At 51.6% G+C, this 13,495-nt stretch overlaps 2 protein-coding genes across 3 annotated transcripts in view; one reads left to right on the top strand and one right to left on the bottom strand.

Moving 5' to 3' along the window:
- Window positions 1–6: 6 nt before the first annotated feature.
- On the top strand, window positions 7–3,506 carry TOMM34 (translocase of outer mitochondrial membrane 34). The gene is made up of 4 exons (XM_035892877.1): window positions 7–775; window positions 1,043–1,187; window positions 1,800–1,926; window positions 2,442–3,506. The coding sequence occupies exons 1-4, from the start codon at window positions 616–618 to the stop codon at window positions 2,538–2,540; spliced, it is 531 nt and encodes a 176-aa protein (XP_035748770.1). The 5' UTR covers window positions 7–615; the 3' UTR covers window positions 2,541–3,506.
- Window positions 3,507–6,416: 2,910 nt separating this feature from the next.
- Window positions 6,417–13,495, bottom strand: part of PABPC1L (poly(A) binding protein cytoplasmic 1 like) — an 11,489-nt gene continuing 4,410 nt past the window's right edge. Inside the window, exons 7-15 of one of the 2 annotated variants that reach the window (XM_035892874.1) lie at window positions 13,374–13,484; window positions 12,506–12,601; window positions 11,364–11,630; window positions 10,753–10,843; window positions 10,324–10,452; window positions 8,820–8,959; window positions 8,327–8,420; window positions 7,333–7,463; window positions 6,417–6,560 (exon numbers count right to left, since the gene is read on the bottom strand). In XM_035892874.1, coding sequence (XP_035748767.1) covers window positions 6,417–6,560; window positions 7,333–7,463; window positions 8,327–8,420; window positions 8,820–8,959; window positions 10,324–10,452; window positions 10,753–10,843; window positions 11,364–11,630; window positions 12,506–12,601; window positions 13,374–13,484 — 1,203 coding nt within the window. The remainder of the gene's footprint in view (window positions 6,561–7,332; window positions 7,464–8,326; window positions 8,421–8,819; window positions 8,960–10,323; window positions 10,453–10,752; window positions 10,844–11,363; window positions 11,631–12,505; window positions 12,602–13,373; window positions 13,485–13,495) is intronic. The other variant, XM_009637350.1, reaches the window with a different exon arrangement.

Genomic DNA, 13,495 nt, shown 5'->3' with positions numbered 1-13,495 from the left:
ATACCGCAGCTCGGGTAGCCGCTTCCGTGACTCTGGCTTTGCTTCTGCAGCTGCGTCGGGAGCAAGCTGGGTCCCGAGCAACCGAGGCCCCTGATGCTTTGCACAAGGTGCGGGCCTGGCTGTACTCCCTTTCTCTGCTTCCACCTTTCAAGATGCTGGTTCCTTTCAAGATGCTGGTTGAGGGCTGGGAATGAATTCCCTGTGACTGTTTCTGATTTGCTCAGTGCCTATTTTAAAACAAATAATAAACTACAGGCTCCAGTGCCCTATCCATTAAGCTTCCCAGTGCTGACTGGGTTTACAGGCTGCCATAGTCCTTTTCTCTTCCTGGAGCTGTCTGCTTCACTTCATCGCCTGCCAGGCTGAGGAGTGACATGCACATCTCTTGCTCGGCTGAGCACTGACAGTTCCAGCCCTCATCCTGTGGTATTTTTAGCCCTGCTGACATAAAGAAGCTCCTTTCATTCATGTCCAGTCTGTTGAAGGAACCTAGTTGAGAAGCATGTAAAGGGGTTGGTGGAGAGATAGGTGAGCCAGCTTAAAAAGTGACCCTACTGGCTACTGCATGGCCCGTCCAGCCAACGGGCAGGGTGACTGCCAGCTGTCTCTTCCAGGATGACTAAAGCCCTGCTGGAGAAGGATGGTGTGAACTGGCGCCAGAAGCTCCCACCAATCCCTGCAGTCCCCATTTCTGCCCAGACGAGGTGGAGCGTTCCTTCTGCCGGAGCCCCCGGAGCAAGCACTCCTCCTACAACTGCAGCACCGGGAGGATCAGGTGAGAGCATGCCCTTGGACCTGGCCCAGAGCCCTGTAGCTCAGAAGGGTGATGAGCAAGGCAGCTGCCACGCCTGCTTGGCATGTCTGCAGCTGGGGCCAAGGCCTGGAAAAACCTGGGCCTGGTTCTGTAACAGCCTTTTTGGTTGATTCTGGATCCTTTGATGTCTCTGTGTCTCACCTCTGGTATGGCGATATTTGCTTTCTGAGAGGCTGTGCTGATCTTGTCAGTTTTCTAGAATTCTGTATTTTTTCATGGTGTTTCCAGACCAGACTGCTGCTGACACAGAGCGAGCTCGAACTCTGAAGGAAGAAGGAAATGAATTTGTAAAGAAAGGAAACCATAAAAAAGCAGTTGAGAAGTACAGTGAGAGTTTAAAGCTCAACGAGGAATGTGCGACTTACACCAACAGGTACTACTCAGCTCCTTGCCCAAATACTTCTTGGCCCCTTATAAAAGCCACCATGGTACTTCTGACAGAGCTGTCTAATGTTGCTCCCAAACAAACGAATAAAACAAAACCACCCACACATGTTTGCCCCAAGTGCAGTCTTCCCTGTAGTTTGTATAACGTTCTTTGATCAGGTACTGCAGAAAACCCTTGGCAACACTCAGCTTCGGGCTGCTAAGGGATTTTTCCCTTCAGTGCTTGTCTGCCAGGACTCTCTTATTTTGAGTAGTGTCTGCTGCTATACCTAAAGACTCCTAAGGCAGCTGCAGCAAGCAGAGCATATTCTGGACTGTTGTAGCTAGGAACCTGCATCCTTGAAGTGCAGTTCTTAGCTTTGCAGTAGGCTACTCTCAAAAGCTTTTTTTTCAGACTGAAAAACTTGTTTCCTTTTTTTCTCCCTTTTAACAGAAACAAACTTGAGCTCAAGAAGTAGATTACCTAACATATGAGGATAAAGACTGGGTTTGAGTCTAGCTTTGTGCTGCGCAGGGTTTGGCTGAGATCGGCTCTGTATGTTGTGGCAGTAGATGCTGCTTTTAGCCAAAGGTCTCTAACCGGGTAACTGTCTTGCAGAGCTCTCTGCTACCTGACTCTGAAGCAGTACAAGGAAGCAGTACAGGACTGCACGGAAGCTCTGAGGTTAGATCCTAAAAACGTTAAGGCGCTCTACAGGCGTGCTCAAGCACTTAAAGAATTGAAGGTAAGTCAGGAATTTTGGAACAGTTTTACGCTAGGACTCGAAGCTGTTAATGCATGACCAGGGCAGGAGATGCCTTTTGGAACTCGCTCCTGTGATAAACAACACCTGCCATCAGGTAGCTGAGACCTGTGTGGGCTGGGGGCATTTTCTTTCACATCACTGTTTGCTGGTTGGATCTTGTGGGTTTCTCAGTGCCAGGTCCTGTTTCTGGAGATGCTGGAAGCAGCTCCGTGTTGTGTTGAGCTTTATCTTTCCGTGTCTGGTGAGAGATTCTCTAGGCAGTACTGGAATACTTAATGCATTGGTGTTGGCCTCGGACCCACTTGAGTGATGAAATTGTCTCCTCAGCCCTAGTTTAATAAGCGTGTTTTAGAACAGCAACATTGATGCCAGTGCTTAAGCAATTATATGTAGGGAATCACGGGCTTAGTTGTGTTGCAGGGTAGTAATTTTGCAGTGAGAACCTTAGACTGCATTTTCAATGTACTAACACTTAAAAAATATTCTCCTTCTAGGATTACAAATCAGGTATTGCAGATATCAAGACCTTGTTGAAAACTGAACCAAAGAACACAGCTGCACTGAGATTACTGCAAGAACTGAACAGAGCCTAGGGTAACCAAGCAACAAGGAAAGCTTTGATTTTCATTGCGGAAGAAAACTTTTCCCCTTCTGATGTTGTTACAGGGACCAGTCTTAATGCAGGATCGGTATTGAAATCTATCTTCTACTGCTGCTGAGATGTAACAGGTTCTGTGCCAGCACAATCAATGTTCACACACACAATCTGTATCAAACTATTTATCTGGCTCTAAGATCATTGAAAGTTTTGATGCCCCTCCCTGAGAGGCATATAGGTTACCTTCCCTAGTTGAAGTCAACTTGCCTGTAACTATTGGCCTTGGGGACTCTTTCCATGTTGGCTAAGGTTCACGCAAAGTGGCTATTCTTTTTCTGAAGAGCTACAAAGAGAGGGGTTTTTTTTGTCCTTATTCAGGTGACAGTTTTGCTGCATTTGTGCTGCTATTAATTAAGGTTGCTGCAGGAACTGCTGCAGTTGCCCTAGCACCATGTACCATTCTTGTAACAGAGGCACAGTTACTTGCATAGAGCCAAGCTTGTCCCCTCGCCCACTTGATGCCTGCTGGCTCTTAGCTGAGTTTCTGCTGTGTAGTGGGGCTGGGCAGATGTTTACAGTAGCAGCTTTCTTTTATTTTTAATTATTCTGCACATTTAAGAAAACAGCAGCAAGTTGAGCCTGCCTTGTTACACTGTGCACTACTTCTTTCAGATTCTGGGTGCTTGGGACTTTTATAATTGTTTTTTGTGTTAGTTTTTGTTTGTTTTTTAAACCACTTTAGCTCCTCTGTGCCTTTTGGAGCAGTTGCTACAGGGTGTTACAGGGAGGAGGATATGCAGTAACATCCCAGCTGAGGTCTGGCTTACTACTTCAATGCATGTTTGTACTTTTGATCTCCTTATCTGGTATTGATGGCACTGACTTACAATGGTAAAGAGATACTTGGAGTTATTCTATGAACTGTTAAAATCAGTTCTCATTAAAGCCATGTTTATTTTCACTTCAGAGCTGTGGGGTTTTTTTACATGATAGATGGAACACTTATTTTTTAACCACTTCATACTGTCCCCCCATTTTGTCAGAGGAGTTCAAGTGCTGCTGTATAATGCCTTGCTTTGGAAGCCAGCTGTCAGTGACAATACGTTGCTGAGCCCTGCACATCGTGCATGAGTAGAATGCTTTAACTAGCAAGTCAGGATGCTGGACACCACTTGACCTGAGCCAACTGCTTACAGTACAGACCAAGAGAGAGAAGCTAGGCCTTATCTTTGTTTCCCACCTTCCTCGCTTCTCCCAGCAGGCAGGGTTTCAGGCAGGTACCCCTTCTGTTCCAGCCTTTTCAAAAGGCCACAGCAACTCTTCCAAACTAGAGACTCCAGATTCACATTTGCAGTGCTGCTCCTGCCTCAACTCCCTAAAGCCTCAGGCTTCCCCAAGGAGTTCAGCCAGGGAGCTCCTCTGAAAACTTTCCAGTATACATGGGGATCCAAGCTCTAACTTCACCTTTTCTGATAAACATTTGAAAGACCCTGTCCCTTGGCCCCACTCTCTATTCCCTCTAGTTTTACAGCCATCTTCTCAAGCCAAGCCATCTAGCATTGTAGGTGGTGTCAGGCACATCTGGACTGGTCTGTTACACCTGAAAAAAAGGTTGCAGACAAGCTACCCAACAGCAGAATGAAGTTTACCTGTAAAGTTCCATTCCGCCTTCTTAATATGCATTACACTCATGCAAATACACATTTTTCCTCTAGCAACAAAGCATAAAAGTTTCCAGGCAGTTAGATTTGGGGAGAAAAAAACAACTTAATGGAAGGTCCAGTATCTTAAGTGGATTAAAGTCCTTTATGAGCATCTCACTGGGAAGGAGATCTCTAACTAGTGCGCAGTTCAGGCATCCACTGAGGAAAAGAAATATTTAAAAGGAGGTCAGAGGAAGAATTGGCCAAAAAAAAAAAAAAGGCAAGAAAAAGGAGTGATAAAAAGCCCCAGGGAAGAGTCCCAGCTGAGCAGAGCAGACACCATGCCGGAGCAAATGTGTAAGTGATTCTATTAAAACACTGGAAGGAAAACAAGAGGTAGGAGGGATGACTCAGCAGTGAGCTGGAGTGAGAGTATTATACAGCACAGAAGGAAGATTGGGACAGCAACACCAGCACATGAGTTGGACAGAAGGAAGGTGGGTGGTGCTGATGGAGGTGTGCTCCTGTCAGCTCAAGGAAGCAGTCAAGTAAGGTCAATACATCGCCAGTCTCAAGTACCAAGGAGCCTCTAGGGACTGAAATTCCTTTCCTAAATAGGAAGAGCAGAGCATTAAGGCCAGGATGACAACAGTGACATGCTCTGGGAGAGGCCCAGAGAGCAGACAACAGTAATAACAGGTCCCAGCTACTCCTGCTAGCGGGTAGTATCCCAGTGGGAGGCAATGCAGTTAGGAACAGTTTCAGGCCCATCAGTGACTCCTTGAAACCACTGGTCAGGAACACACATTGGAGAAGCAGCTTTTGATTTACAGCTACTCCACAATACCTCAAAAGCTGGGGCTTCTGCACCACACACACAGTGTGGTGACCAGCAGAAGACACTTGGTACCAGTATTCCTGCAGGTATACAAGCAGAACACAGGAAAATGATGCCTTTTTAGAAGGAAGTTAAAAGCAGCCTAGCTAGAAAGGATAAAATCCAGGTAGATGGTATGAAATCTGCTTAAAGCCATCCTCCTAGAGAGTCAGAAAGGATCAGGAGAGCCTGTTGCTTGGCAGTTTGTTCATTTAATCCTGTATCTCCCTTCCTGTCAGCTCTCAGGACTGCCGCCCCACCAGCATCACAAGCTTCAAAGCCTAATTACAGCAGCCTGGCTGGAATCCATCCCTCCACCTGCATGAAACAGAGAAAAAGTATTTGCTGTCTTTCTGCAAAGGGAACTAACCCATGCCTGGGGGTGGAAGCATCAGTTCTTTATTAGTGTCAGCTACAGGAACAAATAAAACTACAGAACCAAATAAATTCACTAAAAATGATGATTCATCAGCACTTGTCATTTCCTGGGAAACTGAACCAGGCTGGGTTCCACACTACATTTTACAAGATGCTTTCAGTAGCAAGAAGAGAATTAACATGGGGATTTTTCACAGGTGCAGGAGTAAGCAATTCTACAAGGTTTACAATACACACAAAAAAATAGGATGGGACATTGAAGACAAGCCAGGGTCACTGTACGGGCACGATTCCAAAAGCACGGTGGGATTGCTGCTGCTGTTCTTCAAAGGTAATGTTCTCGGGGCTTGCTCTCAGTCCTGAAGTCTACAAAAAAGCCAAAGAACCCACATATGCAATTTTCAGCTGCTAAAGGGACAGTTTCATCCAGACAAGAATTCACCTGAACTTGGATTAACACACAATTTCCTTGCAATCATGAGGCAAGAAAATATTATCTTCAGAGGGGTATGTGAGAGTCTGAATGGCTTGTTAATGGGTCTGTCCCCCCCCCCTCAGCTGCAGGGCCAGCTCTCCTGACCAAGCCCACACAGGACCACCAACATTTTATAGGATATCTACTGACAGGGTTCTGCAAAAAACACTGGGAAATCCCAGGAAAGCTTGTGCTGGTCCCCATTAGATGTACAGAAAAGCAAGGTCCTTTCCTATCTTCCTTCCCGGTTGCACAGTCATTCCCCTTGTAAACATAGAAAAGCCACACAGAACCAGGTCCCTGCAGTACCATTGAGTCTAGAAAAGGAGGATATGATTTAAGAAGTGGAATATTACAGTCAAACATCCATCCATTGCTCATCAAGCCATACTTGTTCTAGACAAGAAACCAAATCCCGTTTCAAAGTCAGCAACCAGAGACCCCGAGCACACCATGCACATGCCAACACTTGCAAAAGCTCCCTGCACCTACCCAGAGTCACTGCAGGAACACTGCGGCGCTGCTCTTGTGGGACGTCTCGGTAGCCTGGTGTGCCTGGAGAACAGCAACTGCTTCCTCAGTCTTAGAACAGAGAGCACAAGGGCAGGGGAAGAAGTTGAGTTGCTCCAACACAGGAGCATGCTGCACAAAGAATGCAATATTCCAGGTCCTGTCCTCTGCACAGACCCACTTCCAAGAGGTAAAGGACTTAAATAATAATAATTATAAAATCCAAGTCTGCTGCTTCTGCAGGAGATCAGCTCACAGACCAATTCTCTCTCTTCCCTAGGAAAATGCTGGGGCATCTCTCCCTTTCTATAGGAGCCAGAACTGTCTGGAGAGAAATCAAACTCTTCCATAGGTGGAGCTGCCTGACACCACCCAGCAGAGCCCATGCTCCTTGAAAGAGGAGTCAGTGGGAGAGTAGAAGTGAATCCTGCCTCCAAGGAGCAACAAGGAGATTCAGTCAATTCACTGCAACTGTTTTGATGGGAACCAAAGCTAAATATTCACCAGGATTAAGGAGGAAACTGAAGGAATGCTTCAGAGGCAGCATTTATCTGGTTTCTATTCTCAGGAAAGAGCATTTCCCTCTCTCCTTTCAGGGAGCAGCACCCACCCTGCTTTTCCCTCTCTCACTTCCCAGCCACCTCCAAGTCACCCTCGGAACCTGGCCCTTTTGCTGAAGGCGGGCAGGCATTCAGGCACTGGGTGCAGTGCCATCAACCCAGGGCCCTTCCTCCTAATTTTTCACTTAAAAAAAAAAAAAAAGAAAAAAGAAAGAGCAGCTACTTGCTCTTCCCACAGCTATCAAATCCTTGGCCCATCTTCTGGGCCATGATCTCCCTTCCTTGCAGCAGCAGGTAGTTAGCCCTTGGGGATGTGATTTGTTTGGGCACCGAGTGCCTCCTACCTTGGAGCGCAGGGAGTCGGGGGACTCCAGGAGCAGCAGCAGCTCCGTGTTGTCTATCTCCAGCAGCATGCCCGTGATCTTTCCAGCCAGCGAGGGATGCATCGCATGGATCAGAGGGTAGAGGCGCTCACCTGCTCCAAACACCAGGGAGGACATCAGCACTATGCAAGACCTCCAGCATTTTCAAACCCAGTGCAAGCCCTCCTGCCTCCCAGCTCTGTCCTTTCAGCTGAAAAGGGATACAGGGGTGGTGACAGTGGTGGAAAAAAAATCACTGCTCCCAAGCAATCCTGCTCCAGCGTGTCACAGCAGCAGTGTTCGCAGGCAGGGAAGCTGCTGGGTGAAGCCAGACAGCAGCAGGCACCTGCAGTGGGAGCAGGGCAGTGGAACAGCCAGCACTGCCCACGCCTGCCCACCAGCATGCACGTGAAGGGGCCTGCTTCTACCGAAGCACTTTCCTCCTGGGGAGGGAAGAGCTGGTCCATGACCTCCTACGCTTTTGCCGGGCCAAGCCTGGGAGGCAGCCAGGCAAGCGATCCCTTCCCATGCCGTGGGTGACGGCTGCTCCAGCAGCAGGATGCCACACAGCACCTGAAGCCCAAGCCTAACCCCCACAGCCACCAAGCTGGTCATCAGCACCAGAGATCGGCAACGCAGGATGGCTCAGAGTTCAGGGGAATTGCAAATGCCCTGGTGCAGCCTGGCAGCATGGAGCTCTGCCTCTCCTGCAGAGCTTCTCCAGGCGCCGTCTCACTGCCAGGTAGCCAATACAGACAGGGAGTGGTTTTGCTCCTTCCTACCCTTCCAACACAGCCCAGATTTTTTTTTTTTTTTCTTCTTTTAAAGAGAAGTATATTATCAGAGCAATCCCACAAAGGCTTACAGTTTCTCCTAGCAGCTAAGTTTTCCCTCATGCATGCAAGTCCACATGCCCTCGCATGCACCCACAGCCCCACAGCTAGACCTACTCCCACAGAGCAGCCATGACACCCACCTATCATTTGCTTCTGCTCCTGAGGAGGGGCTGCTGCAAGCATGGATGCTGTCAGCGGCTCCTGCCCCTGGACATGCACAGCAGGTTCTCCTAGCTGGAGGAAAAAAAAAGAAAAGAAAAAAAAAAAAAAAAGAGCAGCAATCAAGGGCTGGAAGCAACGTGCGAGTTACCTGGCTTGCAGGAATGGTGCTGGTGCCCAAATGCAGCGGGGCATTTCACCCTTCCAAGATGCTGATGCAGACTCCAGCATTGCCTGCTTGTATCCAAACACCAGCTTCCAGGAAAGCCAGAGCCTGGCATCACAGCTGTGTGGCTACTGGATCCATAGCCCCAGTTACCTCAGCAGCCCCTGGGAAAGGTCCCTGTAGCACCAGTCAAAGTGGTGCTGCCATGGGGCTCCCTGGGGTCAGCAGTCACATTGACCCAGCACAGGACCAGGACTGATGCACGCTGCGGTGGCCGTGCTGCAGCCAGGAGCCCGCAGAGCGGTTACCTGTGGGGCCACCATGGGTGGCACGTGCCCCATCGGCTGGACGTTCCTGATGGCCGAGGAATACTTGTACTGGGGGGCACCCCGTGGCAGGCTGGGCGAGGAGGGCACCCGAGCGCTGACTGTCTGCGTCCCGATGTTGGCTGCAACAGGGATGGGAACATTTCTAAGGAGGAGCCCGTTAAATGCGTGCCTGCACTGGGGAGGCTGAAGCCACAAGGGCCCCAAAAAATCCCTCCCTGGGCTCAAAGCAACCACCAGGTCAAAGGCAGCTTCCCTGGCACAGGCAGGGCACTGCCATCCTGCCAGCTGGGCTGGAGTGGTCTGATTTTGTGCAGAGGGCAGGAAAGCTGGCAAAGGTACCTATGCCTCATCATCTGTCCTCCAGAAACACCCGTCTGCATCAGCAGCCGGAGGACAGGCACGGTAGTGAGGAGGGTGGGCTGCAGGGGCAAGTACCCCCTGCCCCCAGCAAACTCTGGCTCCCCTCCTGCAGGGAGGGGAGAGCAGAGAAAAGAGGGGATGAGGCCAAAAGTAGAGGGGAGAAGCCAAAGACAACCTCCTGGTCCCCCTGCTCATTTCAGTGATAAGATACTCAACACCAAAGACCACCTTCAACTAAGTCATGAAGCCACCATTCACATGAAGCCATGAGGGTTGTAGGTAGACACTGCCCCACCAGATGGTCCCACGTTTTGGGGGAATCTCAGACCTTCACCCGCTCACCAGGTGAGCTTCCACTCTGGGCTACTTCTGCCTCTCCTCAAAGCCCACCCATGGAGGACCCTCAGAGGGGACTACGCTGCAGGCCCCAGTGAGCATCCTCTTCCTCCTCACTCACAAGGAAAGGCAGAGGGGTGACAGGACAGGCACAGGGTTAAAGCACTCTCAGGGTGAGGAGTGCTCTGGGCATGGGGTGCAGGACAGCAGCTTGGTCACCACCCCGCTGGCCCTGCAGCAGCACAGCCACACTGGCGAGGCAGAGGGGACACCCCAGGACGCAGGGACAGCACCGGCACAGCCAGACACTGGGGATGCCAGCAAGGTCTGGTTCTTGGGCCATGGCTCCAAACACCTCTAACATGAGCATGTTTTCCTGGAGGCCTGGCCTTGGCAGCAGCTCAGCTAGAGCCGGTGAGAACCTCTGGTTCTGCCCAAGAGGTCCTTTCCCAACCTCCATCTCAATCTGAGCACTAAGCCTAGGGCATCACAACTGCATCATCATCTTTAATGAACGTATTCAAGGAGCAGTGGCCAACAAGACCAATCTGCGTATCAGAGACCTGTCCCGTTACCTGAAAGACCACAACCTTCCCCAAAAGTTACATGCTTATTTACTACAGACACTGCTCCAGTCCCATCATATCCAAGGGCACCATCCAGACTCCTCCATGAGCAATCCCACAAACCAATCCATCTTCGGAGGCAGACCCAAGCTCGCAGCAAGCCCCCTTGCCCACGCGCAGCCGCTATGGCGATGTCCAAGGCGGGTTCTTCCCCCACTCACCCACTCTCTGGGCCTGGGGGGGCACGCGGGGCACCTGGGTAGAGGCCTGTCGCATGGTGCTGATGTTGGACAGCAGGCGCCGGGGCGGCACGGCAGCCCTCAGGATGGGGGTAGCTGCAGGATACGCTGCTGTAGAGATGGAGCACGATTAATACAGCTTCTCAGTAGCAAAGGCATGGAAGGAGATGTGGTGGGGGCAGGGAGGTGACCACAGCTGGGGAAACCTCAGGAGCACCTCACCTCTGGGGTGAACGTTAACATCTCATCCCCCAGTGCCCATCACCATCACCCCTGCACCAAATCCCCGCACGCTTCTCTAGGCAACGGCCCCCTGTGGTTGCCTACTTTGTGCTGCTTTTAGGGACCCTCAGCCACAAAGCGTGCCCAGCTCGCACCGAGAGCCCCCGGGGGAGAGGCAGGCTGACTCACAGGGAGGCCGGGAGGGCTGCGCACTCCAGCGAGTGGCAGGACGGACTGGGACAACTGGGCTGGGGCTGTAGAAGGTAGCTCTGGTTTGTGGCTGGGAAAGGAGAACACATTACTCAAGGTGACTTGGGAGCTGAGCCAGATCTAGTGCAGAGCATCTCAGCAGCCACCATGCAGACAGGTGAGCCAAAACCACGCTCTGCAGTGTGCTGGAGTGCTTTAAAGATCGACCTCCAGTGCTGCTGCCTGCACATCCTCCAGCAGCTCCGCACACCACTTCCCCACGAGCTTCTGCACCTCTGTAACCTTTCTCCCTTCCCTCCTTTCATCAGGGGACTCTTTCTCCATGTTTGCATCCTGCCCACCAAACTCCTCCTTGGTGACCCCCTCTGAGGAGCAGTTGGAGGCTACTAAATCCCCAGCAGGTGCTACCTGCACCCCACCAGCATTTTGGCAAGCCCTGCCGCTTATGCGGAAGCCCAGCACTGATCCCCCTGATGCCACACCAGTGTGAGTGTGAGATACGTTCCTCAGCCCAACCGCCACTGCCCTCCTCCAGCCCAGGACAAATTCAGGTCCCCGCGCAAGGCTGCCATTCAGGAGTGGGGACTCACCTGAGGGATGGGGGGTAGGAAATACCCTGGGGGGGGCTGGAAGGAGCCCAGGAGAGGGCCGGGCAGAGCCCTCATGGTGGCTAATCTCTGCATGTACTGGTTGGTGAGGATTGCTTTCCGCTCCTCCTTCCTTTGAGCAAGCGCAACATAGAGAGGCTTGGTGCTGACGATCCGCCCATTCATTTCTGTCACGGCCTTGGTAGCCTCTTCTGGGGAGGAAAAACATACAAACCCAAACCCTTTGCTGTGGCCACCCTCTGTCATCACCTAAAATTGGATTAGAACAAGACAGCTAAGTCCACAGATCACCGCAGCACCCACAAAGCATGGCATGGTGGGGGGGTACATGGGACCCATAGGAACCCCACTGCAGCCCCCACACCCAGGGTAGGATGGATGGGGCTGTGCCCATGGGGCTCCACAGAGAGGTTTCTCTAGGGAAGGGGAGGATTTGCTTGGGCAAAACCAGTAAATTTGGGAAATGAAGACGGCAAAGTCTGGGCAAGCCCAAGACCTGCAGCCTGTGATCTTCCAGGGGGTCTGTGCCCCAGCCCCACGGGCCAGCAATGCTCAATGCCACAGGAGCCAGCAAGGGCTGGGGGTCTGTGGGACACTGTGCCCTGCCTGAGGGCCAGACAGCATCTGCCAGGTTACCGGTATCTGACCTTAAAGCCAGACCATCCCTCTGCACCCATATGCACAGCCTTCAGGAGAAGCTTGGCACCAGTCTTGGTGGCAAGACTGACACTTTTAATGTTTTTCCAAAAGACAAAATGCCAGCCTGCCAGCCAGGTAAACCCCACCCTCCCCAGAGTAAGGGGGCTTTTGGATCATTTCCATCTGTATCAGCATCACATTGGTCCCAAACTGCGGAGTGGCTGTGCAATATTCAGAATGATGTGCCTTTAAGGTCCCATACCCTGCACCTCACCGGGGCTGGGGTAACTCAGCAAAGCCACAGAATATTTGCTGAATCAGTAAGCTCCTCAGGACAGCGTGGGGTACAAGTGTCACGTCCTTCACACCTGGCTTGAGGTACAAGCCATCAGCAGGGACACACAGCTCAACAGGATGATAATCCCGATCCATTTTCAGGGGCTGAGGGCACCGTCCAGCTGACCCCAGGAGCCCCAGCCCCTCACCTTAGCGCTGGTGATGGTGCCATAAGGAGAGAACTCCTTCCTCAGCCTCTCATCGTCTATCCCATCATCCAGGTTCTTCACATACAGGTTGACCCCCTGCAAACAGACAGAAAAGCAGCTGAGCCTCCAGGCTCCCAAAGCGTACAGCAACTTTTCAAGCTGGATGTGTGTTTTACTCACAGCTCAGCCGGAGGGTGAGACATCCCACAGACACGTGCCCCCCAGAGCTGCCACGGGACCAGTGACGTGGAGAGGAGCCAGGACAGCGCATGTGCTCTGCTCACAGGCAAGACCCCCCTTGACCGAAGAGGGTACCCAGACCATTGCTACTGAAGCTCCTCCAAGACATCAGGAAGCTGCCGCATTTCCAGACTAATATTTTAATTTCTGGAAGACTGCAGACCCACTTGTTCACCTGCCAACATCATCTTGGGTTTAGATCTCTCTCCTCTTTCCTGATACTGCTTCCCAGGACATTACCAGGCAGTGTCTGGACCCTATGTGAATCTTCTTTAATTGCAGGAGGGATCCAGCACACTGATCTGCTCTGGAGACCCTGATCTGCACTGGAGAGCCCTGCACTGTCCCCAAGCCAAGGATGTCCCTGGATGCCCATGGCAGGTCCCCAGCACAGACCTGCAGGACGGAGCACCCCGCTCTCCCCTTACCTGGTACCTGCTCACTCGCTCCTGCTTGATCTGCTCAAATTTCCGCTTCAGCTGGAGGGATCCAGCACACTGATCTGCTCTGGAGACCCTGATCTGCACTGGAGAGCCCTGCACTGTCCCCAAGCCAAGGATGTCCCTGGATGCCCATGGCAGGTCCCCAGCACAGACCTGCAGGACGGAGCACCCCGCTCTCCCCTTACCTGGTACCTGCTCACTCGCTCCTGCTTGATCTGCTCAAATTTCCGCTTCAGCTCACTCTGGCGCTCCAGCCGCTTCTGGGCTCGGCCCCCGTACAACAGCCGCCCCGTGATCTCCTTCCCGT

The sequence above is a fragment of the Egretta garzetta genome, unplaced genomic scaffold, assembly GCF_000687185.1.
Source record: "Egretta garzetta isolate BGI_Z169 unplaced genomic scaffold, ASM68718v1 scaffold214, whole genome shotgun sequence".
Taxonomy (NCBI): domain Eukaryota; kingdom Metazoa; phylum Chordata; class Aves; order Pelecaniformes; family Ardeidae; genus Egretta; species Egretta garzetta.
The sequence above is the reverse complement of the archived record's forward strand: the minus strand, read 5'-3'. Positions and strand labels throughout refer to the sequence as shown.

Excerpts from the sequence above, each read along its gene's own strand:
- TOMM34 (XM_035892877.1), top strand. The coding sequence starts at position 616 with ATGACTAAAGCCCTGCTGGAGAAGGATGGTGTGAACTGGCGCCAGAAG. Across the intron at positions 776-1,042 it reads TGCAGCACCGGGAGGATCAG|ACCAGACTGCTGCTGACACA; the intron begins GTGAGAGCATGC and ends TGGTGTTTCCAG. Across the intron at positions 1,188-1,799 it reads TGTGCGACTTACACCAACAG|AGCTCTCTGCTACCTGACTC; the intron begins GTACTACTCAGC and ends ACTGTCTTGCAG.